The sequence below is a fragment of the Natrix helvetica genome (assembly GCF_964273705.1).
Source record: "Natrix helvetica genome assembly, chromosome: 4".
NCBI classification, from domain to species: domain Eukaryota; kingdom Metazoa; phylum Chordata; class Lepidosauria; order Squamata; family Natricidae; genus Natrix; species Natrix helvetica.
Window position 1 is genome coordinate 150,624,966 of NC_138550.1, and position 27,850 is coordinate 150,652,815.

The 27,850-nt window shown below is 41.8% G+C and overlaps 1 protein-coding gene across 1 annotated transcript in view; it reads right to left on the bottom strand.

Annotated features, from left to right (window-relative positions):
* The window catches only part of CSMD3 (CUB and Sushi multiple domains 3), a gene marked incomplete at its 5' end in the record, with an annotated part of 706,489 nt that overhangs the window by 32,109 nt on the left and 646,530 nt on the right, over positions 1-27,850 (bottom strand). The window contains 5 exons of the mRNA XM_081953230.1: positions 12,964-13,029; positions 16,400-16,579; positions 18,548-18,659; positions 23,093-23,166; positions 25,787-25,960. Coding sequence (XP_081809356.1) covers positions 12,964-13,029; positions 16,400-16,579; positions 18,548-18,659; positions 23,093-23,166; positions 25,787-25,960 — 606 coding nt within the window. The remainder of the gene's footprint in view (positions 1-12,963; positions 13,030-16,399; positions 16,580-18,547; positions 18,660-23,092; positions 23,167-25,786; positions 25,961-27,850) is intronic.

Sequence of the window (27,850 nt, forward strand, 5' to 3'; positions counted from 1 at the left end):
ATCAACAACAATCTGTCATGAGAAGGCTTATTACAGTTATTACAGTTGCTCTAGCTCAGGGGTGGCAAACTTGATTTCATTTATGGACGCATCAGGGTTGTGTTTGACCTCGGGGGCCAGGGGAGCATGGCCAGAGGGGGCATAGTCAGCTGAACATCACTCGTGTCATGGGTGCCTGTGGAGGCTTAAGCACTCTGCCAGAGAAAACAGGCTTCCGAACTCCATTTTCAGCTCCAACAGCCTCCTGAAACCCTCTGGCGCTCCATTTTTGCTGGCAGAGGCACCACTGGCCAATCCTTTGCTGTTTCCATGGTGGCCCCATGGGCCAGATCTAAGGAACCCATGGGCCAGATCCGGCCCCTGGGCCAAGAGTCCCTTAATCTGTTTATAAACTTTCTAAAATCAACGTTTAAATGTCATTTTGTTTTATTCAAACAAAAAAGTGTTTTAAAATCCTTAGATTTACATGAAGGTTTTGTCAAGAAATTGACCCAGTGTAATGAAACATTCCTTTCCAAAGTTTCTCAATATTCAAAGAAGCCATTAACAAACTATGTCCAAAAATGATTTAAGAAAGGAAGTATGAAAACCCAGTGTCTCTGAAGGCTCTGAAATGCAGTTTGGGCAAAGCTGATTTTCCTTTGGCTCCCAGGATTCTGCTGTCTTATTGTGTTCTTATGGGGAACAGCTGTAGGATGCATATATGGCCAATTCTAGTCCTCTCCTTGTTTCAGAGGAACAGATTTGTTTACCAGCTTCTTGTTCAGCTATGGTCGGCTCTATTCTCTGTTTGAAAAATATATTGTTATACTCTGCTTCCCCACAAACATTCTTGAATTTATAAACAGAGTGTAATAATCCAAGGTGAAGAAGTGTGGGGAAAGATGAGACTTGACAACTGTGGAACGTCCAACACTATTTTATTGCGATTTAAACAACGGCAAGCAATACAGGAGAGAAGCCCCTTTCCTTAGCCTGACAGCTATTTATACGAGAGCTGTCAGGCCAAGGAACCAATCAGGAGCGCAAGTCAGCCCGCCTTCAGCCATGCCGCGCCTGATTGGCTAAGGCGCAGCATGGCTGTTGCTGGCTGACAACAGGGGGAATTCCCCGGTCGTAAGTCGGGGAGGAAAGAATACAATACTCCTTCCCCCCCCAGCGAGTACGCATGCGTAGCAGTGGAGCATGCGTAGTCGCTAAGATAGGCTGGGCGGCGACGGACACGCCCAGAACGCCGCAGAACTGGGCAGACCGTCGGAGAAGGAGGTGGTGTCCGTGGGAGCTCCTCCCTGAAGGGAGTGGAGCTCCGGGCGCCATCTTGAAGGCCTACCCCAGCCGGAGGAGGAGGAGGCGGAGACTCTGGAACAGGTAGGCAGGGCCGGGGTGGCGCGGCCGCTGACGGGCTTGAGTCAGGGAACTTTGAATTGTTGCGAGGGACAGGCTGGCCTGATTGAGGGAAGGCCAAAGTCGGTTGCAACGGCGGAGCTGGTAGCCCAACGGGGGCTGAAACGATGGAGGGCTGTGGAAGGCGGAAGGCGCCTGGAACAGTCTCTGGCGAAACCTCTTGCGGCCTGGGCAACTGCCACGGCTGGGGAAACGGGTGCGGCGCCAACCCCAGGGCCTCGGGTGGAATTGGCGAGGCCGACTCTGCGGGGTTGTTGTGTGGATCCAAAGGTTCGCGGCGCCTTAATTGATCCACGTGGCGGCGCCAGTCTGCACCGTCGGCGGTCCGGACCCTGTAAGAGCAGGGGCCGGTTACAAAAGTGACGGTGGCAGGCACCCACTTAATATCCCCGGAGAAAGCCCTAGCCCACACTGGATCGCCCTCACGGAAGGAACGGGGAGGGGGCCCCAGGTTGCTCGGCTGTGCCTCAGAATAGGTTGGGTGCAACCTATCTAAGGTGGTCCGCAGGCGCCGGCCCATCAGCAGCTCAGCTGGGGTTTTGCCGGACAAGGGACACGGGGTGGAATGCTGAACCAGGAGGTAAGCAGCCACCCTCGTGGGCCAGTCGCCCTTGTCCATTCGGCCAAGGGCGTCTTTGGCCGAGCGGACAGCGCGTTCCGCCCGGCCATTGCTGGCCGGATGATAGGGAGCGACGAGGGCATGCCTGATGCCTTGGGTGGCCAGGAAACCCTGGAACACGGTGGACGCAAACTGAGGACCATTGTCCGACACAACGACGTCTGGCAAGCCGTGGGTGGCAAACAGGCGCGTCAGTGCTCGGACAGTGGCCTCGGCTGTGGTGGAGGTCATGATGATGAGCTCCACCCAGCGCGAGTAAGCGTCCACCACAACCAGGAAAACCTGACCTCGGAAAGGCCCGGCGAAGTCCAGGTGGAGGCGTGACCACGGGCCGCGGGGAATCTCCCACTCCCGCGGCGGGGCCGCCGGAGGCGCTGGACGGGAGACCTGGCAGGTCGAGCACCTGGCAACCCAGGTAGCTATCTCGTCGTCCAGCCGGGGCCACCAGACATAGCTGCGCGCCAATGCCTTCATGCGCGCTATGCCAGGGTGGCCCTCATGGAGGCGAGATAGCACCTGGTCACGCAGTGTGGGTGGAATGATCACCCTGTCTCCCCACAGGAGGCACCCACTGTGAAGGGACAGCTCTAACTGCCTGGCCTTGTAGGGGCGGTGGCCGTCGGACACCGGCCCCTCAGGCCACCCCCGCAGAACCCAGGTCATCACCTGGGAGAGGGTGGGGTCGGCCAGAGACGCTGCCGCCACATCGCCCGCAGAGAGCGGCAAGGCGAGGTCTGCAATGGCCAAAACAGACATGCAAGGCACTGTCTGAGGGTTGGAGACGGCAAGGGGCAGCGGCTGAGGGCATCAGCATGCCCTAGCTGCTTGCCAGGGCGGTAGACCAGGGCATACGAGTATGCCGCTAGGAACTCCACCCAACGTGTCATCCGGGGTGACAGAATGGGAGGGGTCGGACGGTCACCGGCCAGAAGCCCAAGGAGCGGCTTGTGGTCAGTGAAGAGCGTGAAATGCCGTCCGTAGAGGTATTCGTGGAACTTTTTAACCCCGGACACGGCAGCCAGAGCCTCCTTGTCGATCTGGCTGTAGTTCCTCTCCGCTGGAGAGAGTGTCCGGGAATAAAAAGCTATGGGGGCTTCTGAGCCGTTGGGAAGGACGTGGCTCAGGACAGCCCCCAAACCCACGGGGGAGGCGTCACACGCTAGAGTCAGGGGCATCCTGTCACTATATTGGACTAGGACTGCCTCTGACGTCAGCATGTCTTTGACAGCCGCGAACGCATGCGCTTCGCGGCTGCCCCAGCGCCAGGCTGCCGATCGGTCGAGCAACCGATGCAGCGGCTCGGCTAGTGACGCCTTGTGTGGCAAAAATGGCGCGTAGAAATTTAAAAGCCCCAAGAACGACTGCAGCTCCGCCTTAGTGGCGGGGGTGGGGGCGTTCTTGATGGCTGCGACTTTTGCAGGGGTGGGGTGGATTCCGTGGGCATCTATGGAGAAGCCGAGGAAATCCACTTTAGGCACAGCAAATGAACATTTGCTGCGCTTTAATTTGAGACCCGCGCCCCTAAAACGGTCGAGGACCTTCCCCAGTACTTCGAGGAGTCCTGAGCGGCTGGATGCAGCGATCAGGACATCGTCGAAATAGGGTACAACGCCAGGGAGCCCATGGAGCAAACGCTCCATGAGGCTCTGGAAGATCCCCGGGGCCACGGAAACGCCAAATTGGAGGCGGCGGCAACGGAAAGCCCCTCGGTGGGTGACGATAGTCTGCGCAGCCGCCGCGTCGTCATCCACCGGGAGCTGCTGGTAGGCCTGCGCCATATCCAGTTTCGCAAAAATACAGCCCTGCCCCAGGGAGTGGAGCAGGTGCTGTACGACAGGGACTGGATAGGGGTTTGCCTGAAGGGCCAAATTGATGGTTGACTTAAAATCGGCGCAGAGGCGTATGGAACCGTCGGCCTTCACAGGGACCACTATTGGGGTCTCCCAACGCGAGTAGTCAACAGGCTCCAGTACGCCCTGCGCCAACAAGCGGTCAATCTCCTCATCAACTTTGGCCCTTAAGGCAAAAGGCACCCTGCGGGCCTTCAGCCTAATGGGAGCAACCTGGGGATCTAAGTTAAGAGAGATGGGGGTGCCCTTGTATAGTCCCAGCTGGCCGTCAAAGACGTCCGCGTAGGCGGAGATGACAGCAGCTACGTCAGGGGGTGTGTCTGAGATGGAGTGCACCCCCTGCACGGAGAGACCAAGGGCGGGGAACCAATCTAGCCCCAATAGAGCGGGGAGGGGCTTTTCAACCACTAGGATTGGCAGGCACCCCGAAAACCCCCCGTATTCAACCCTGACTGTATGGCAGCCCAGGGTTGGGATAAGTGACCCCTGATAGTCCCTTAAGGCCACGGGGCTAGCAGACAGCTGGCGTTTTAGGACGCCGGGGCACAGTTTCTGAAAGTCCGCCCAGGCGATTAAGGAGCGGGACGAGCCGGAGTCCACCTCCATTACACAAGGCGTGCCCTCAATGAGGACTGCCGCCTTGATTCTGTCCGCACCTGCGGAGGCCTGGTAGATCGCCTCTGCAGGGGCGGCTGCTGCAGGGCCTGGCTCCACGGTGTAACAGCTGGCCTTCGAGCGCGGCTGGCGGCGGGGCTGCTGCTGCGGTCCGGCTGTCATCTGCTGGCCTGTGGCTCCCTGGGATGGTGGTGGTGGTAACACAGCACGGCAAACTTGGGCCAGGTGCCCTTTTTTCGAGCACCGGCGGCAGATGGATGCCCGGAATGGGCAGGCTGACCGGTCGTGGCTGCCACCGCAGCCAAGGCAGGCTGTCACAGTCTGGCGTGGAGGTCGCGGATTGCGGCGCCTTTGCAGTTCTGCCAGGCGAGCCACGAGTTCTTCCTCTTCCTCAGCCGGGCTCGGAATGGGCACCAGCTGATCGATGAGGCAGGTTTGCGCTGGGGAAGATTGGAACGGGTGGCGGTCCATCTCAGCAACAGATTGCTCCGACAACTCCGCCGCCCGTGCATCAGTGACCGCCTCTGACAGGGTGATTTCTGGTCGGGCCAGGAGACGCCTCCTCAGCCGTCGGTCACTGATGCCGCTGACGAATTGTTCAACCAGATTGTCCTCCAAGTCAGGGAACTCGCAGGGAATGGCTGTGGTCCGCAAGGACTGGAGGAACTGGCTGACATCTTCGTGCGGCTTCTGGACGCACTGACGGAAAGCGTATCGCCTGGTGATCTTCGATGGGGTCGGGGCGTAATGTCCCTTCAGCTTGGCCATCAGCGTGTCCCAGTCTAGGTCGTGAACTGGCACAGGGGCTGCCAACGCCCGGGCGGCGTTGAACATAGGGGTTCCGCAGCTACTGAGGAAGAAGCTGCACTTCTCCTCCATCGGAATACCCCGCTTCCCGTTGGCTCGCAGGAAGCATTCAAAACGCTCCAAAAACCCCGTCCATCCCTCTCCGTCGGTGCCGAAGGGAGCGAACGGGGGAAGCGAAGACATAGCGGCTTGGAGTTGTGCGGCTCGGGGAGCTAAACTCAAGCGGCTGAGTAACAGAGGTCGGGTTCCGTCAGGGTCGTCGCCTCAGCAGGATCCCACCTTCGTCGCCAGTGAAGAAGTGTGGGGAAAGATGAGACTTGACAACTGTGGAACGTCCAACACTATTTTATTGCGATTTAAACAACGGCAAGCAATACAGGAGAGAAGCCCCTTTCCTTAGCCTGACAGCTATTTATACGAGAGCTGTCAGGCCAAGGAACCAATCAGGAGCGCAAGTCAGCCCGCCTTCAGCCATGCCGCGCCTGATTGGCTAAGGCGCAGCATGGCTGTTGCTGGCTGACAACAGGGGGAATTCCCCGGTCGTAAGTCGGGGAGGAAAGAATACAATACAAGGAAGGAAGGACTCACTGGAGAAGAGCCTAATGATAGGAAAGATTGAGGGCAAAAGAAGAAGGGGATGATAGAGAATGAGGTGGCTGGATGGAGTCACTGAAGCAGTCAGTGTGAGCTTAAATGTTATAAATTTAGAGTGTTAAATGAGGTAATGGTTTGTACCCATTCTTTTTTTTAATGGATAATGTAAGGAGGTATTTGAGCTTGAACGTGTGCTGTTTGATAGAATACCCGTCTAATTAATGAGTTCAGAGAGACCTATTCACCCTGCATGTGGCTCAGCTAATAATTCAATCTTCTGTAAAAAAAAGTTTGTCAACATATTCAAATCAAGTGTTGTTCTGATATGACTAGAACACCTCTAAGGTTTCTTCCAATCAGATGAATCTATGATTCAAAATTAGACAAAATCTTCCCATGGACATAGACAACATGTAGCCATTCTATAAATTCTAATCTATGAAAAAAGGATCTTTCTATGGTCTGTCCAATAGAAGAGGCATAACACTTTCCTATTTTATATTTCCAATTGTAGGAAAGAGAAACCTTTAAAGAAAAAAAAAACAGACCCCACAAAATGATGCAAGATAGAAACCAGACCAACTCCTTAATTGTGTCACAATCATCTGTCTTATGCCAACCTATCCTCATTTTTTTAAACCAATCTCAAAAGATGAGGAGAGTCAAAAGATGTCAATGCAGAACATTAACATTTACAAAGGCATGTACAATATTTTGATTGAAGTCCCATCTACCAGATCTGCAACCTCATTTGGGTGTTCTTGTTTGCTCTAACACATCTGGCTATTTATGATTCTGTATTTTGAAATTTCAGGCAATGTTAAAATCAGTTTGCAACTTATGTTCAGGTTGTGGTGGGAATTTTTCATTGATTTTATATATCTACTTAACCAGAGATTTAGTTTTATTAAGCTCAGGCTGCTTTCCAAGGTGACTGAAGTAGGATTGAATTATTAGTGCTCATGAAGTTGCAACCTTGGAGTACTTAAACTGTGAATTCTTCAAGGTAGTTTTAAAGTCTGAGTTTATTCTTTGACATGTCAAATAGAAATATTTCATAAGTGAAGAAAATTATTCTTGGCTTCTTTTAATCTCTTATAGGCATTTTTCACATTTTAATGCTAAATCAAAGTATCTCTTTGGAATAAATGAATGTTAATCATCATAAACAGAAGTGCAGAATGATGAGCTAAGCTCTATCTAATGCCAGGCATAAATCAATGGCAAAGGTTTCATTCTTTTCAATATACTGGGCTTAGACTTTTAAATCTGAATAGATGCAAATAAACCTACGTGTATTTGAATACAGCAGTACTAAAACATGATCACGTTCCAATAAAATTATGGAATAAGGACAATTAAAAAGACATTCTGATAAAAGCAAGCAATCGTTCATTTTATGTTCCATCATAATGAGGTTACTTCATTTGGCATTTTAATATGTGCTTATGCTGACTTGAACATTAAAGTTTGTAATGAAACCATGCTTCCTTGTTCAAGCCTGTTTATCCTTCTGTGTAACTAGTTATAGTCTCTTCTACTGAGGCAGTAAATAAGGCAATACCTCACCAACAATTTTAATACATGTTTCATAAAATTCAAAGCATATCACAGCATTTCTTAAGTGCAATCTCATATTTACTAATATTAAAATGTATATAATTATTTCTCATTAAGATTAGATTTGATGAAATTTCAGGGCGCCCAGGAGTAGGGCCTTCTCTGTGATGGGCCCAGCCCTCTGGAATGACCTCCCCCCGGATATTAGGATTACCACCGACCTCCGCTCCTTCCGTTCAAAACTCAAGACCCACCTTTTTCAACTAGCAGGCCTGGCTCAACCATAGCTCCATTTTATTCCTCCTGGCAATTTTTAAACTTGTAATTTCTATTGGGGTTTTAATTTAACTTATTTTAATATTTCTGTTATTATAATATTGTATTGTGTTTTATACCTCCTCCGTACAATGTGTAATTTTATAATATGTGTTTTTATTTATTGTACGCCGCCCCGAGTCCCTTTGTGGAGAGGGAGCGGCTAACAAATTTAATAAAATAAAATAAATAAATAAATATTCAGAATAATATCATTATGAATGATTTAAGGAAATTTCATAAATATCTATAATCCTAAATAGGTCATTATTGTAACAATGGAAGTATGAATACAGGTTTATTGAACTAGCCAAAGGACCTCCATGAGGCTTTAGGCCTCGTCTCCTTCTACAGAATAACAATAACAAAACACTTGTAGTACTCCAGGAGTGTCTTCACTGTTGTTGTCCATACTCAGTATCTGCCATAATCCAACCAGTACTCATTCCAATTAACTAACGGGGAAGTGCAAACATCCCCATCACCAGACTTCTGTCCCCTTCTTTGTCATTACTTGAATTTATTTTCACTGCAACATTTTAAGACAGTTTTTGTGAACAGTTATGGCAAAGAAAATCTTCTCTTCTCTTTAAAAAGAACATCAATACATTGAAATAGTATGATAACCAGCTGAGATGCTGGGAAAGCATTAGCCAAGGAACCAGGATGAAACAAGAATTCTTGCCAATATTAAAAATGTAAAACTATATTTTCAGTAGAAGCATACAAAATGTTTTATATTCAAAATATTTCAAGTTTGGAACACTTGTCTGACTCTGGAACAAGTTGTTCTGTTCATTTCAGAAGTAATATGAGATCAGATTGTAGCTGTTTCAGATTCAAAATATTTCCAGAGTAGTTGAAACAACCTGTTTTAAATTTGAAATGGTTTGTACACCTGTATTGCCAGCATTTTCTCTTGCACATATATCCTACCTTATACGCCTGGGATTGATTCAGATTAGCTAACCCGAAGAAACAAAATGTTTACACTAATCTACTGACATGGAATAAAACTTCATGTAACTAATAGCAATGCCAGGTTCTTGCCCAGAACATTACTTCTGTTGAGTTCCCGTATCTGCTTATTTCTATATTTAGTACCCAATCTTATTAAATATCAACACTTGGACCAAAATTGCTAGCTAAGTGGTAGACCATTGCATTAGACTTTAAAAGTACTTAATTTGTCAAATTGAATGATACTGACATTGCCAACTGTACACTGAAATGTATAAGTAATACCCAAGACAACAGTAAATCCTCATTAGAACAAAGCAAGAATAATAATCTTGCCAATATTATGTACTTAAAGGTTCCAATGATTTCACCGAGTAATTTAGGTATATGGATAATAGGTTCAAAAGCCACTCAAGTTTGGCTAGATCATAAATAAAAGTGGTGAAGCTTTCTTGCGTGCATAGAGGAAAATCCTAGGATGAAATTGATTTAAGCTTTAGCTGCCAAGAATTATCCACCTATTTCTTCCCGTACTCAAATGAGTTTGAGAAATTTCTTTCACGCTCATCCGTATGAAAGGATATACAAAAGGGGATATGATAGCATTTTTCAAATACTTCAAAAAATGGCACAAAGAAGGAGGTCAAGAGCTGTTCTACCTTGGAGAGAACATGAAATAATGGGTTTACGTTACAGCAAAAGAGATACCAACTTAATGTCAAAGGGAAAGGAACCTTCCCATAATAAAAAATAATGTTTAAGAATGAACATTAGAAAGGGGGAAGTAATTAGGAGGCAAACAAATGCAAAATATGTTAACACATTTGTAAAAATGTAAAAAAGATGTTGAGACTCTAGAAAGAGTGCAGAGAAGAACAACAAAGATGATTAGGGGACTGAAGACTAAAACATATGAAGAATGGTTGCAGGAACTGGGTATGTCTAGTGAAAAGAAGGACTAGGGGAGACATGATAGCAGGGGTCCTATATCTCAGGGATTGCCACAAAGAAGAGGGAGTCATACTACTCTCCAAAGCACCTGAGTATGGGATAAGAAGCAATGTGTGGAAACTAATCAAGGAGAGAAGCAACTTAGAACTGAGGAGAAACTTCCTGACAGTTAGAACTATTAACCAGTGGAACAACTTGCCTCCAGAAGTTGTGAATGCCCCAACACTGGATGTTTTTAAGAAGACGTTGGATTTCCATTTGTCTGAAACAGTATAGGGTTTCCTGCCTAAGCAGAGGGTTGAGCTAGAAGACCTCCAAGGTCCCTTCCAACTCTGTTATTCTGTTAACTGACTATGCTTGTTTGAGTTGGAAAGCACATTTATGTTCATGTGATTTCCCACTTAGCAACCGCTTCACTTAGTAGCTGAGTTTCTGGTACAAGCTGTGATTGCTAAAAAAATGACTATGTTTTTTGCTTTGTTAGTTTTTCCATAAAGTTGCTGGAAATATAATTCCATTATTATACAACTGGTATGAAAAACTTATTGAAAATAATCAAAAGGGGACTTTTCAGTACCATCAAAAATATTAAATATATAGTCTTTCATATTAGATAAATATATATCCCAAGTAATACATGATGTGTTCACAGGGATTTATTTTTAGGTATGACTGCTCGTATCTGTGGGGTCCTTGGTGCTCTCTGAACTTGCTTATTATTGATGAAGTTGTGTGGAAAGCCATTTGTTGGAAGATGTTTTGTAGATGATCTGTTTCCTTTTTCTGATGTTCAAGGTTGCTACAGTGTTTGTGCTCATCTATATTATGTTCTTACATAGGTTCTCTTATGGGAGGTTGGATTGTTGCTTTGGTAATAGATTACTTGGTTGGTGTGGTTGGTTTTACAATAAATTTGCCACCATTGCAAATTTGCTGATGAGGATATCCAGGAACAGTAGTGTGTTGTTTTCTTCCTCCCTAGTACATTATACTCCTTTAAAGATATTGTTGATGGTGTTGTGTGTGTTCTGTAGCTGGTCCATTTTTATTATGACAAAGGTGTTATCAGATCCATAGTTTGGGTTGCATGCAAGGAAGTGCTATATATTCCAGGCATTGTGTTATGATCTCTACTGTTAATCTTCAGTTCAACCATGAACTATAAATATTCTCTTCTATTGGTACCTTTTCATATCTATTGAGGAATCTGAACTTTGTAATTAAGTATAGATTGATCGGGGCACGGTGGTTGAGTGGCTAAGACACTGAGTTTGTCGATCAGAAGGTCGGCCATTCAGCGATTTGAATTCCTAGTGTTGCTTAACAGAGTGAGCTTGTCCCAGCTTCTGCCAACCTAGCAGTTGGAAAGCATGTAAAAATGCAAGTAGAAAAATAGGAACCACCTTTGGTGGGAAGGTAATAGCGCTCCATGCGCCTTCGGCGTTGAGTCGTGGTGGCTGTCTTCGAACAGCGCTAGGTCTTCAGCTTAGAAATGGACATGAGCACCACCCCTAGAGCCAGAAATGACTAGCACGCATATGTGGGGGAACCTTTACCTTTACCGATTGATCAGAATAATTTTCTAGATTAATGTGCAGACAGGAATATGAGCAGCTTTGAATTTATATATGTGTATAAAATATAAATTGTTGCAAATGATCATTGAAAAAAATTGAAAATATATTTTTTCTAAGGAAATATGATTAAAAGATGTATCAAAACAGAAAATATGCAAGAAAGTGTAAAATTGCAATTGCGTGTATAAACAAGATAGACAAGACTTATGAACTGCACAGTTTTAGATGAAATAGTAAGCACAAAAGATTAATTTGCTCATCATTAAGGATGAAAGGAATGGTTATTTTTAGGCTAGCCCTAAGAAAAATGTAAGGATTGTTCTGTTTTAGCAGAAGCCTGATAAAAATATATTTCCAGAAAAAAAATACTTAAAATGTACAGTATAATAGTAAAAAGCCATGCTTCATCTCCTACAAATGTATAAAAATGCACCTGATACAAAACTGTGTTCCACAATGCTTAGATCTCTAAATATGTATAATAAGACCATGCATCAGTTCATGTAAGTGGGTGAAAACAGTAAAATGTCATTTGAATTCAGGCTGAAAAAAAGAATTAAATGGTCTGTAAGAAGAAAGCAAAAGCTACATTTACATAAACCATTATGTGAAGCTTCTAAAAACCCAATTTTCACTTTATTTTATTGTGGGGAGATGCTTGTCAGTGAAAGATTATTATATGAAATACCCCCAAAAAAATCAATTCTGGATTTACCATAAGAAAAACACTAAAATGGTATGGTCTCTCTTTTCAGCTTACTATTTTTTAAAAGGACTGGGTTTTTTAAGGCATTGAGAAGTGAGTTTATAACCCATACAAAGCAATTCTGCTCAACTCACTGGATTTAAACAGATTCTGTTTTGGTTAAAACAGAAACCAAATGGATATTTTGCTGGATTATACTGCTGTATAGTATTTTCACATTGGAAAATTATACAATTATTCCAAAACTGTATCATTCTTTTAGTGAATTGCATTTCTTATTCTTTTCTCAAGACAACTTTATAATCAAGGTGCATCAACAACTGAAATACATTTACTCATTTATTTGGAATTAAACACTGTTGGATGCATTGACATTTGTTTATGAATAGTTAACACCTTGTGACCATTTATGTAACTGTTGATAGCAATTTTAAAAACTTGTTAGCTGCAATACAAGCAGTCCTCCATTAATAATGGTAATTGGGTGTGGAATTTCCATTGTTAAATGTGATATCACATGGTAGTGATGGAAATCCTGGCACTCCCCAGCTGGTTGTTAAAGAAGTCCTTGATGGCTCGTAAGCATCTGGAAGGCAGGTAGAGGTCTGCTGCTGGGTGGAAGAGGTACATAGGTGGCCAATGATATGCAGCACAGGCATGGCAAGAATTGCTGCACATTGAAGAAAATGTGAACAACTTACTGAAACAACCTTGAGCTTTCCTTCTAGCTTTCCCCATTGACTTTGCATTTGGGAAACCAGCGGGAAAGGTTGCAACTAAAGTATACATGACTGTGAGACACACTATAACTGGCATAAGCATAGGCTGGCTACTTAGTGCCCAGCTCACGATCATGCGATTGTGGGGGGTGCTGAGATGGCCAAAACTTTGAGAACTGATCTTATGTGCTCCTGGGTTCAGCACCACCATTCATACCTTTGAAGAGTTGCTGAATGAGTGGTCGTTAAACAAGGACTATTTATAGTTAGAATAAAAGGTACTCACCATTTAATTTGGGGCTGGGTGTTCCCAAAGCAGGTCTGGGATCTTTCACCAAAATTTTGGAACCAGCTGTTGATACGAGTAAGAACATGTAGATTGCTTCAATTCAGGGCACTCATTCATAATAACATTAAACCATTGTGACACAGAACCTTTTAACATTTATTAAACACAGTATTGGCTAAGATACTCAAAAGACAAAAATCAGTGCAACTAATGCCACATAGATATTTGAAGTTTCTTTGTACTGCATATGAAAAGAATTCAAATTACCAGTATGTACTATAATAATGACCCTACGAAAGAGATAACACGATTCTTTTGATCGTTATGAATCATGATTACATTAGTAGAGTATGAAATCAAAATTAGATTTTTAAAGTGCTGCATCTACATTGCTCTTTCTAAGCATCACAATTCTTTTGCAGCTATTCTGTGTATTACTCTTGTTCCCTTTGAGAGCTGTGTATAATTTAGGCTGTTTGGTGTTTCAGATTCCATTTGGCAGGGAGACTTCGAACCTGAAGCATTAACTGCTTTTAATCAGGTATCTTTATATTTGTAAATCACCAGAATCATTCAGGTGAAATAGGCAGCGTAGAGATGTGCTAAATGAATAAAAGTGAATTATACAACTGTTAGTCTCACGAAGCAAACCAGCGAGGAAACACAGCCACAGGACCTAATTTGACTGTACAGTAAGGCTGCATTCATAGATTTTTTGCAAGTCTGAAAGAACATTTCCTTCCCTTTCTGCTTTACACGTCTCAAAAAACTATAGAGTTTCCCTTCTGGACTGCTTGTCCTACCCAAATTCCTGCTGTGGGCTAAGTGGCCTTTTATCTGTCCATTCCTTTGGTTTCAGGAATGGATTCCCAAATACCAATATAACAACCCTAAGCTGATTTGCATTTGCTAAAATGTGTGAAGCTAACATTAAGTCTACCTGTAGTGGAAAGAATCAATCCTATGAACTCTATGAAATCTCATGCACCAAAGACAAATTCCTTGTGTGTCCAATCACACTTGGCCAATAAAGAATTATATTCTATTCTGTGTGGAATTCTAGGCTGCTTCTATGATTACAGTTGGAAACAGATTTTCAGATTTCTTTAAATTGTAAACTGCATGTATCTGTAAATGCTATTTTACACAAATAATGTTTTTGCATATTACCCAATGTGATTGTTTTTGTAACAACAGAGACCTCTTATTTTGGTCTGTGATGACTAGGGATAGATGGGAAGAAAATCTGGTTAAAGCTTTTAGTTATTTATTTATTTTGCTCTTAAGTCAACAGCATATTAGGACCAAAGAATCACAGAGATTAGAGCCTTCAAAATTAGATGGTGAACTTTCTATTGGGTCCCAATCTGGAATGAATATAATTATATATAGATATATCCATGCAGAGGAGGAGGAGGAGGAGAAAGGTGGTAGGTAGGCACAACTGTTTAATATAGTTCCACTCAAATATTCATTTAAAGATTTAACACATGTTCCCAATGCTTCGACAAACTATGATAAATAGTAACATTAATATTAATGCATAATAAATTAGTATTTGCTTCTGAGAATCAGATCAGATTATTGTGAGTTTGTGTAGTATGTTCATCTATATTCATATAGATTTCTACAGATTTCAGAAAAGAAATGGAACAACAACAACAACAACAACAACAATAACAATAATAATCCCTTCTCAGTTTAAAGTCTGACCAAACAGCTCTCACATACATCCTTGCCATCCTGTTTTTGATGGTGGTGAAAAAGATAAAGGTAATTTTTTTATTCTTTTATATCACCAATGAAGTCACTTTTCTGTGAAATCTATTCATCAGCAACAAAAGAAGACAGAGGAACATACTGCTTTTCCCCCTACACTCTCATGACCTTTCTATTCGGAAATAACAGCCTTTTGTGTCTTTTCTGTTGTGTTGGAAATCTGGAACAGATTCATATTCCTCTGTACTAATGTATGAAGAAGAAAAAAAAGCACCCATTGAGTTTGTCTTCACAATTTCCTCCCAAGTGTCTGTATGCATAACTGAACTGAAATTCTACAAACAAGAATTAAACACATCAAATAACCTGGGTAGTTGGAAAGGATAATAATAATATTAAAAAGTTGACAAGAAAAGAAAATGATAAAACTCTCATGAGTGCAGTATACAGTCTTTCCTATTTCTATGCCAATGTTCTTCCTGTGCCAACTCAGAAAGCTCAGACTGCCCAAGGAGCTGCTGATACAGTTCTACAAAGAAATTATTGAGTCTGTCATTTATACCTCTACAGCTGCCTGGTTTGACACAGCAACCAAACAAGACAGATACAGACTTCAACGTATAGTTAGGACTGCAGGGGAAAAAAAAAAAAACATTTGCAACCAGCCTGTATACTGCACGGCCAGAAAGGGGGCTGTGAAAATTTCTACATCTCGGACATAAACTGTTTCAACTTCTTCCTTCAAGATGACACCATAGGGCATTGCATGTCAAAACAACCAGACACTAAGTCAGTTCCCCATATCGTTCTGCTAAACAACTGATTCCCACAATGCTGTCTTATGCCCTGGGAAAGTCAAACCACATAGTAGGGCTGTATTAGCTATCATCCTTTTCATCTTTCCTATTACCAATTTTCTTAGCTTCTTATGACTATAACTTTCTTGTTTGTATCTCATGATTTATGCTGATTGTTTTTATTTAGTATCCTATGATTTATGTTGTTTGCTTATTTAGTATTCTATGACTCAGGGGTGGGTTTCTGTTGTCATTACTACCGGTTCGGCATGCAAAAAAATGTGCATGCACATTTCCACCTAAAAAGGTCTGCGCATGTGCACAACATTAGAAAAGGAATTTCTTCCTTTTTTTCAATGAAGATTGTTCTGCACATGTGCAGAACAGAAAATCAAGATGGCACCGCCAAGGACAGAACCGGTTAAGGTGCATGTCCAGCTGAGTTACTACCTACTCAGCTGAACTGGTCCGAACCGGTAGGAACTCACCTCTGCTATTGAGTTTGACTTATGACTTATGATTATATTTTATGATTAAGATGATGCTATCACTTGTTTCTTGTATGTACTGAGAGCTTGTGCACTAGAAACAAATTTCTTGTGTAGCCAATCACACTTGGCCAATAAAGAATTCTATTCTATTCTATTCCATTCCATTCCATTCCATTCCATTCCATTCGCTCTGAATACAGCACCTTTACAAGAGTGGATAGATATTTCTATGTAAATAGAACATGAAATAAATAACTTCATTTACATCAGGTAGGTGTCTAAAGTCTACCTTCATTTTGGTAAAGGGTAAAATACAGTTTTCACATGCTTAATTTTGGAAGAAAATGTGAATGAAAAGAAATAAAGGAACTGGCAACTTTGAAATATTAATTCTTCCACGAAGACGGAAGACATGCAATATATTACCTTCACAGAAAGGAACCTTCCCTGTCCATGTGCCATCAGACCTACAGACTCTGTGCTCTGATCCTCCTGCTAGAAAGAATCCGGGTTGGCATGTATATATCAAGGTATAACCAAGGGATGGAAGATCCATTCCTGCCACATTTGTGTGAGCTGGAGATTCAGGCTGCTTACAGCTGTGAGCTAAAACAAAAATGCACAATTCGTGTTATATATGACACGCAATGGCGTATCCTTCAACTACAAGTAATGATCATTGCTCAAATTGCTCTGAAATGTCTGAGAAGGTCTTTAATAACTCCACACTTTTATTAACTCCTCAATTTATGTCAAACCATGCCTGGGAGCGGTTAAGTACTGTGGTTGCGTTGACAGTAGAGAAAGTGGATTAGATCCCTTATGTTCCCCATATGTTCTATTTGAATACTAGAGACAACGTGGAAGACGAAGAGCATATCACTGCATTTTAACTGGGAAATCTTTGCACCGGTTTTTATCATGAATTACATAGCCTGGCCCATAATTGTACATGTTTATGCTTGATAGTGCTGTGTGTGTTCAAATGGAATAAATGGATAACACATCATACACATTTGCAAGGTGGCAGCAGGTATAATTGAAACAAGATAAGCAGAAAAACATTTTTAGTGGATCAAGCCAAGATGGACAGATAGCTATTTTAAAACGTGATATTATAGGTTTTTAAAATATTCCTTTAAAACGCTCTGTCCTGCTTGTCTCTATTTTTCATTACATTTTAAATTGGTCTTGGTCATTTTTTTTCACCCCTTTTTTGGGGGGTGGGGGTCATCTAATCGGGGATTTTTGGAGCAAACTTTGAGATGCGAGCAGGGTGGTGAAATATGAAATGCTTTTCAGTGCTTTAAGAAGAGAGAAGGGGTGGGGGTATATGTTAAGTACAGGTAGTTCTTGACTGACAATCACAACTGACCGCAAAATTTCATTTGCTAAGGAAAACAGTTGTTAAGTGAGCTTTGTCCATTTTGCAACCTTCCTTGCCACAGTTATTAAGTGAATCACTGCAGTTGTTAAGTTAGTAATACGGTTGTTAAGCGAATCTGGCTTCCCCATTGACTTTTCTTCTCAGAAGAAAGCGAAAGGTAATCATATGATTTTGGGACACATCAATCATTAAAAATACATGCCAGTTGCATTTCTGACCTTAAGATAGTGAGATATTCCCAATACATGGTAAAGGGTTGCTCCAGAAACTCCCAGAGAAGACTCTATGGGGTGATATGAAAGTCCAGATTGATAGCGTAAGGACTGTTAAGACCGCTAGATAATGTAAATAAGAGCACTGATGTAATTGTTTTAAATATATGCATTACGTGGCAGTATGTAGTTCATCGTATGTGGGTTAGGAAGCTAAGCAGAATTCCATAGGGGACTACTTTGATAAGGATATCAAGGAATCCCAGGCTGTAGGCTGATTCTCTTCTCTATAGATTAGTGAATACATTAATGCAGGGTCTATTGTGTTATCGGACTTGGTGGTTTTCCTGAAGATGTTTCATTCATGATAGCACTGATGATGTTACCTAGTTTGGTAATGAAACGTCTGCAAGAAAACCACCAAGCTTAGAGAGTGCCAAGAACCTCACAGTTCAACATTGAGCTACAAACATTCTCTTCTGTCAGAAAATACTAATGTTGGTTTCTACTTTTTTTAACATTCGTTTACTCCAGGGGCGTCCAAACTTGGGAACTTTAAGACTTGTGGACTTCAACTCCCAGAATTCCCCAGCCAGCCGCTGGCTGGGGAATTCTGGGAATTGAAGTCCACAAGTCTTAAAGTTCCCAAGTTTGGACACCCCTGGTTTACTCTGTCTCAATATTAGTTTAAAACTTAAAAAAACAAAAACAGCATGAAATCAGCATTTAAATAGGTGTTTCCTTAATACAGTTAGTCCTTTCTCATTCTTTTCCATTAAAACACATATTTTCTGTAAACTATCCCCTCATATATAAACCTGTAAATATTTAGTTTGTTTGGAGAATGACAGCACAAATAAGATACTATTCTTATTTCTTGTTTGGGTACTGATTTAAGGCATGTGAATCTCAATTTGCATCACAATGTTATTTTTCCATTCTGTATCTGACTCTTTTTTTCTGTTCTTGACTTACCAATGCATTCAGGTTGGATCCCACTCCATGTAAGATCAGGAAGGCAGGTTCGAGTTGTAGACCCTTGAAGCAGGTAGCCTTTTCTACAGTGAAACTGCACAATATTACCTACCTATTGGAAGATTAAGAGTAGATCAATTTGATTACCTCTGACCTCCGCTCCTTTCGTGTAAAGCTCAAGACCCACCTTTTTCAAGTTGCTGGCCTGGCTCAACTTTGATCCAACTATATCGCTCCTGACGGGTTTTTTATTTGGGGTATTTTAATTGCATTCAATTTATTTAGGGGTTTTTAAACATTGTGTTTTTACTTGTTTTTATCTATCAGTTCACCTCCTCCTTGTATATGTCGTATATATGTCTTGGTATATGTTTTGTTATATGTATGTCGATATATTTATTTCCTATGTTTTGTTGTACGCCGCCCCGAGTCCTTCGGGAGAGGGTGCGGCTAAGAAATAAATATTTATTATTATTATTATTATTATTATTATTATTATTATTATTATTATTATTATTATTATTATTATTATTATTATTATTATTATTATTATTATTATTATTATGGATCGGCTCAACACAGAAATCACATCCCTCTCTGCACACATACACTAATCTAGCCAATGTAAGATATTTTTAAACACTAGTTGTTACACTAAAAGGTCTATGAACAACCTAGATACAAGATGAGGGAAATCAACTTTTTCTTAATCACTCCTAGATCTCTGTTATTAGGATTGCGTCAAGCTGTGCTCTCTACTTTCACAGATATTTTGTTATTTCTTCCTCTTTTACACGGAGTAAGAAAATTCAGTAAAAGTTTATGTTAAGGATGAAAAGAAGTCGAGTCTATCATAAGAAATGCACAAAACGGCCAATGGATCAACTTCACCATGTTAATTTTTATCCCACCATTATATTTAAAATGTGTCCAGCTCATATATATTTTACAAGTACCAACTGGTTCCTAATGGGTCCATGCAAACACACACCAGTTATGACCTGGATCATGGCAATGTCTGTGATAAGAGGTCAGTGGCTACTTTCATACAATAAGTCGCTTTATATTGGTGAGGCATCACTCATGTCACTGATGTCATTGCCAAGGAGACAAAAGTTGTCTCACAGATACAAATTGACTTCTTCAGGGAGCTGAGAATCATAAATACCTCCTCCATTTTGTCCTTGTGTTTTTTAATGGCTATTAATTAAAATTGATTTGATGTAATTTTAATTTTTGTTTATTAATTATAGTTTACCGTTTTTATTGCACACTTGGTGAATCCATACCATGTTGCAACCTATGAGTTGCAAAAATAAAATGCAACGAAATTGAAATGACTTCTTGAGGCATTTGGACTTAATGATCAACCAGGGCTACCTACACATGAATGAATTCCATGCAATAAATTTACAGCAACGGTAATTTCATTATTATTTGAGTTCTTCAAACTTATTTTTATTCACAATGCACTGTTTATAGCTACACAAATTCATTTCCCTGTGCAAACAATATTATTCAGTTTTCATGTGTTAGCAGCAACAATTCTACACATACATCTCAAGTCTCAGAATTCATTTAAGGAAATCATCTCCTTCTACAGCTTGCAGGTGAAGTTGGCAAAAGACCTTTATTTTGCCTTTACAAAATGAATGCAGCTGTTTTGGAATGGTTTATGATATAACAAAGCAGTAGACATGTTGGAGAAGACATGAAATGTAGTGGTTGTAATGTGGTACTGTCTTATTTATTTCTCACAGATCCAGATTGAAAAACAGAGCTAGTAACCTAGCATGGTTATAGATAAAAATAATAATTTTACTAATATTAACTATAGTACAGCAACCTTCAGAATTTGATCACAGATTTTGCCCCCTTCAGCTTGTCCTGAAAGATTCTTATCTCTGAAATTATAATACTGTTTCATTGTATGCTTATGCTAGAAGAAAACCCTGACAGGTAGTGGAGAAACCATATATTTCGTTCAGGGCAATGCTTCTCATTTTCTTAGTGCCCTCCTCAAGTTGCAAATGTGACCTTTCGTTCAGGAATAATGTCAGTGCTGCCTTTAGGGTAAAACTTGTACTGTGGGGGAATGGAGCAAGCACATGGACATGCTGTTAAAATGTTGATTGGAAAGCAAATCTCATTAAAGATAATCAAAGACTGAATGTAAAAGGATAGCACTTTTTAAAGCCAATAAACCTATGACGATGTTTATGAATTTGATTCTGGATTTGATTCTGGATGAGGAAATGGCTCAGCAACGACATCAAATAATTCATTTTCAACTATCTCATGGAAATTATTTATTTTTATTTATTTATTTTATTTATTTATTTATGTTTCTCAAGATGTATGAGAAAACAAGTATAAGTATGAATATAACATATAAACATATAAGCATAAGCACAAGCACATGCACAGATGTATGTATGTATGTATGTATGTATGTATGTATGTATGTATATATATTAGTAGATTTTCACGGGTGTAGGTATGAAACCAGCCCTAATCAACAAACGAGCCCCACCCACCACACAGGCCATTACAACACAAAACAACAACGGACACACAGCCAGCACTAATCAGCACCAATCTACCAATCATGATAGAACCACACAGCCAATCAATCCACTTACTGAAACAAAGCCGTCACTCCACACACACACACACACACACACCAAGATTTATAGAAAGACGGCTGCTCCGACCACGCTTTACTCACACAACACGAAGTCGAAAACCCCAGCCTGAAGATGGCAAGTGAGATCTCCCCGAAACGTTGCCAAGACAATATTGTGCAAAAGTTCATTTATTTCAGTAATGCAACTTAAAAGGTGAAACTAATATATGAGATAGACTCATTACATGCAAAGCAAGATAGTTCAAGCCATGATTTGTCATAATTGTGATGATTATGGCTTACACCTCATGAAAACCCAAATCCACCATCTCAAAAAATTAGAATATGACATGCAATCAATAAAACAAGGATTGTGCATAGAACAACATCGGACCTCTGAAATGTATAAGCATGCATAATGTACTCAGTACTTGGTTTGGACCCCTTTTGCAGCAATTACTGCCTCAATGTGGCGTGGCATGGAAGCTATCAGCCTGTGGCACTGCTGAGGTGTTATGGAAGACCAGGATGCTTCAATAGCAGCCTTCAGCTCTTCTGCATTGTTCGGTCTCATGTCTCTCATCTTTCTCTTGGCAATGCCCCATAGATTCTCTATGGGGTTCAGGTCAGGCGAGTATCAAGCACAGTAATCCCACGGTCATTAAATCAGGTTTGGTGCTTTTGGCAGTGTGGGCAGGTGCCAAGTCCTGCTGGAAAATGAAGTCAGCATCCCCATAAAGCTCATCTGCGGAAGGAAGCATGAAGTGCTCCAAAATCTCCTGGTAGACGGCTGTGTTGACCCTGGACTTAATGAAGCACAGTGCACCAACACCAGCAGATGACATGGCTCCCCAAATCAACACAGACCGCAGAAACTTCACAATGGACTTCAAGTATCTTGCAGTGTGTGCCTCTCCATTCTTCCTCCATACTCTGGGTCCTTGGTTTCCAATGAGATGCAAAAGTTGCTCTCATCAGAAAAGAAGACTTTGGACCACTGAGCAACAGACCAGGTCTGTTTTTCTGTAGCCCATGTAAGATGCTTCTGACATTGTGTGTTGTTCAGGAGCAGCTTGACAAGAGGAATATGACATTTGAAGCCCATGTCCAGGATCCATCTGTGTGTAGTGGCTCTTGATGCACTGACTCCAGCCTCAGTCCGCTCCTTGTGAAAGTCCCCAACACTTTTGAATGGCCATTTCCTGACAATCCTCTCCAGGCTGAGGTCATCCCTGCTGCTTGTGCACCTTTTTCTTCCACACTTTCCCCTTCCACATAACTTTCTATTAATGTGCTTTGATACAGCACTTTGGGAACATCCAACTTCTTTTGCAATTACCTTTTGAGGCTTTCCCTCCTTATGGAGGGTGTCAACGATGGTTTTCTGCACAACTGTCAGGTCAGCAGTCTTTCCCATGATTGTGATTGCTACTGAACCAGACTGAGAGACCATTTAAAGGCTCAGGAACCCATTGCAGGTGTTATGGCTTAATTAGCTGATTAGAGTGGGACACTTTGAGCCTAGAATATTGCACCTTTTCACAATATTCTAATTTTCTGAGATTGTGGATTTGGGGTTTTCATGAGCTGTAAGCCATAATCATCACAATTATGACAAATCACAGCTTGAACTATCTTGCTTTGCATGTAATGAGTCTTATCTCATATATTAGTTTCACCTTTTAGTTGCATTACTGAAATAAATGAACTTTTGCGCGATATTCTAATTTTTCGAGTTTAACCTGTATATATGGATGGTAAGCACACTGGTGCGCTTATGCACATTCTCTTACAGAAGATTGTCCATGTTTAGTGAAGGGGAAAAAAGTCCTGATATATCACGTGATGATGCTGTGATGATGCAAGAGAGATAAGGAAGTTATCTCTCTTCTTTGTTCAATAAAGATTAGGACTCCTACCTGGTAACCAAAGGTGTTGTTTTGCGATCCATGACGAGGAACCCCAGGGTTTTCACAGGCTGTCCGAGTAGGTTCTTTGCCAAAAACAACAAAGTTTGTGAAATAAAAGTTTTTTTATAAAACATATGTCCATTTATACCCAAATGCTTCCAAACAGTTTTCAGAAGCGTCATTATTTCAATGAGTCTGAATATTGAAACTCATATTTCATAAAGTATTAATGCAAGGTTTAGAACGCTACTTTGCCAAAAAAAAGTGAACCCAAATGTTTTACCCTTTGATTCTTGGGCCCTTATCTTTCATACCTTATGCTTATTTATTGGTTTTGAAAATTGCCCCAGTAAAGCTATCCAATGCTAAAGAGACAACAGGCCAAAATTCTGAATTTCCAGTGGTAATCTTCCCTCCCTGCTTGATTATCCACAAAGAACAATTTATATAATACTATTTTCATTATATACATTATATACCCTATAATCAATAGGATGGATATCCTATATGAGCTGCGTTGACTCAGTGGTTAGAGTGCAGTACTGCAGGCTACTCCTACTGAGTGCCAGCTGCCTGCAATTTGGCAGTTCAAATCTCTCCAGGCTCAAGGTTGGTTCAGCCTTCCATCCTGCCAAGGTGGGTAAAATGAGGACCCAGATTGTTGGGGGGCAATAGGATGACTCTGTAAATTGCTTAGAGAGGGCTGGAAAGCACTGGAAAGCAGTATAAATCTAAGTGCTATTGCTATTGATTTCCCTGCAGTCATGCTTAGAATGAATTCACTAAAAGGGGCTTAGGTAAGTCACAAGATAGTAGTCATAAACTGACATCATTGGATCTGTTTTAAGCATTACCAAATTTGCATTCCATTCTAAATACCACCGTGCATAAGAACCGTTCCTTGGTAAGATTGCAATTTTGCACTGAAGATGCAATTATTCATCCCGTTATAAGTTATGGAAGAGCAGGCTGCTTAGAAAAATTGCAGGCACCTGTGCTCCTATCTGGGCCTTGTCCCCAGCGTCAACAAGGCAGAATTGCCAATAATGCTTCAACCTTGAAACAGGTGTGAGAGGAGATGTGTGTTTTGGAAGCTCTGCAACCACCGGCAAACAGAGTAAAGCAGCCAATTTTTTTTTTTTAAGGGAGAGAAGTTTTTTCTTTCAAAAGGAGTAAATAGTCCAAATGAGAAAAGGCACAGCAAAAACAGAAGTGTGTTAAGCAAAAGTAAAAATATAAAAGGATAATGTAGAAAGAACGCTGGCTCAGTGGTTAGAGTGCAGTACTGCAGGCTACTTCTGTTGCCTGCTGACTGCCTGCAATTTGGCAGTTCGAATCTCACCAGGCTCAAGATTGGCTCAGCCTTCCATCCTTCCAAGGTGGGTAAAATTAGGACCCAACTCATTGGGGGCACAGAATCTTAGCTAGAGGTTCTCTTGAACCCCTGCAAACTCCCAGCAGCCCACCCCTGCCTCATTGCTGGAAAACTACATTAAGAATCCTGTTAGCAATGTAGAATAGCTCCAAAAATGCATGACTGTGTGTGGAAGAGCAGGAATAGAATTTCTCCTGTATAGGTAGTTCTCAACTTTCAACTGTGGCATATCATGTGACCAATTTTACAAGCTCTTTTTTTGCCTCAGTCATTAAGCAAATACCTTGGTTTGCTTAAGGACTGGCTAGGAAGGAAATGCCCAGCCATTAAGTGAATATTTTATACCCAATGGTGGTTTTTTTTTGTCAGAAACAGGAAGTAAGCACTGGAAACCAGGAAAAAATGCCAAAAAAACATGAGATACTGCAAATGATTGTAAATGCAAACTGGTTGCCAAGCACCAAAATGAAGCATATGATTACATTAGGTCAAAAGTAGCTTTGGAAGTCCATTGTAACTTTGAACAGTCACTAACTGATTGCATGTGAAGCAACAACTACTTATTCAAAGCTGCTGGCTATTTAGCAGAGCAGAGAGATGGAGACAATGCTGGGAACATGTTCATTTCATAGCTGTGTGTTGTCATTGTGATTCCTGCCTTGCTTTGGCTTGATGCTGTGCTTTGACTTTGCATTGTGCCTTGTAAACTCTGGACTTTTCTTGCCTCGTAAATCCTCTTGTGTTGTGAATTTAATTTTGCCTGGTATATTTGTCTTGTTTTGGAAGCTTTCTAGTGACTTGTGGACTCATTGGTCATTGCTCTGTGGACTACTATTGGTCTGCTTTTGGCTAGGACAACTCTGGAGTTTTGATGAAGAGAATTGCTGGGCAACATTAATAAACCTACTAAACAGTGGTGGGTTCTTGATCCTGTTGCAACCGGTAGGGTGCAACAGGGCACAGAGTCCACCACATGATCACGCACATGCGTCCTTACATCTTGCAATGCCTCTATGACATTCCAGCTGTTTGGCAGAGACTCGCGCAGGCCCCTTGTGCTCCATGCGCGGAAGCACCAAAGAGCTCAAATCCAGGTAAGGAGCTCGGGCGGGCAGGTGGGCCCTCCGGAGCACCATACCGGAACGGTACCCGGTGCTCTAGGCAGGCACTGGTACTACTGCTACTAAACCACCATTATGTTTCCATTCCGAGTGAACAGGACAGAGGAGAATTCTAGCAGTTGAAGTCCATACAACTTAAACACTGTTGTAAAAAACAAACAAATCAAAAGCATAGCAAGCTACCAATTAGGAAAGATGCCAGCATACCTATGCAACGGGGAGATGATCCACTCCATGTACCATCTGCTTGACATATACGAGTGCTGGAACCAACCAACACAAATGGAGGATTACAACTGAAAGAGACTTCTGACTGATAAATAAAGCTTTTGCCTTCCCTTTTGCCTTGAGCAGGTACTCCTGGGTCACCACAAAATTTTGCTGTAGAGAAAAAAATGTGGAAAATATATTGACATTTCTTTTTAGAGAGATAGACTTGTATGCGATGAAAATCAGCTTGAAGCCTTTTATAATCATACAAAATTCTGCTCTAAAATAAGAAGTGGAACTGCAGTATGCACACATATACCTACGGAAGGTATAAATGCAAATCATATTCTTAAGACAGAATGGTCTAAATCTTGTCTTTTTCTGTGTAAATGTCAAAAGCTAATAGTTAATATGCAGAGGGTCCAAAATTCTTTTTGTTCATTGTCAACTATGTTAACAAGGACAGAGACTTTCAAGAAAATATTTAAAACATTTCTTAAACAAATATCACACAGATTTTGTTTGCTATTTGATTATTGCTTTAATAAGAGAATATTTGTAGAAAATACATCATGCATTGATATTCTCCAGCCTTTTCCTAGCCACTTTCTATTACTGGATGCTTAGAAATTCTGTCTGAGTATGTAACCATAGAAACTAGACCTCATGGCAATGCACATCAGTCCGTCCGCCCATTCCCCCCCCCAAACCTGGGGAACTGTGCAGATAAACTGCTACTCTTTGTAGTAGAGAATAAGTCATGGGGTCTTCCTTGTCAGCAGTACTTACACCTTGCTATTTCTGACAACATCCTAACTGTAAGTACAAAAGAAAATTAATCAGGCATCTGTTTTATGTCACTTAACATTAACTGAGAAGATGGTATTGGATTTGACCAGAGCAACTGAGCAATGAGAAAGGGTTATTCTGCTCAGAGAATGATAAAACTGAGAAGGTCGGCCTGAAACTTGGCTGAAGGCATAGTCCAATCCAGGCACATTAGCCCTGATATTGCAGTAATGTAAAAAAGAGATAATGTTTGATTAGAACATCTGGAGATACAATTACAATTATTTGTTTCATTAATATGTCCTTTCCCAAAGAATACCTCAGCAAATCTCACTGCAGTAAAAGACAACATTGAAAATAAGTAAAAGTAAGTAATGTTGAACCTTTTTAGCTATAAATAGGAGCAGAATTTGGCCTATTCATTTATTTAATGCATTGATTTACATAGCCATCCGTTCCAGTGCTCATTTAGTGTATATGATGGCGATCACTTGCAGGAACTGCTAAAATAATGTAAGAAGCATCTATGGATGTGCTAGTTAAGACCTCTTCCAATAAAATTCAATATGAGTTTGATCTGAAATGTGCTTGACAATCTTGTTCATGATTTTGATATGCACCACTAACCAATTCTATCTACCCCTCTAAACGTGTTGCTCTGTTACATCTAAAATCATTGATACATAGTAGATTAAAAGTGAATATAAAATATCCTATGAAAATGTCTAATGCTCTGTTTTCAGAGTGGCGAATCAACTGACCTTGGGAAGTGGCATTCTCAATGAATGCGCATGGATGAAATTGAGAATGAGATTCAAGAGTCTTTTAAGAATATGCTAAGCCCATATGGTATTGTGGTTAAGATATTGGCCTTGGGTTTGACAAGGGCCAGGTTTCAGTTCACTACAGAGCATTGTGTTGTGGCCCACCAGAGGGCATCAGAACTGGCAGCAAATTTGGACAGTGAGGAGGTTGGGGAGGAACATGGGTCAGTTCTGGAATCTGGGGAAGGCTCTGATGAGTGCTCTGTGATGGAGGCAGAGATGGGGCCAGGGCAATCCGACAGTTATCAGCTGCCTTCAAAGTCAGACATCAGTGAGGCAGAGGAACAGCTGGAGCCTGTTCTCAATGTGCGCATGCACAGAGTTGCCAGATGAAGGGATCAGCTAAGGAACAAGGGTCAACTAGGGAGTAAGGCCACAGATGGACCGTGAATGCCCCCCCCCAGGGAATAAAAGAGTAGCAAAAGGGGAGGGGTGTTTGCAGGAGACA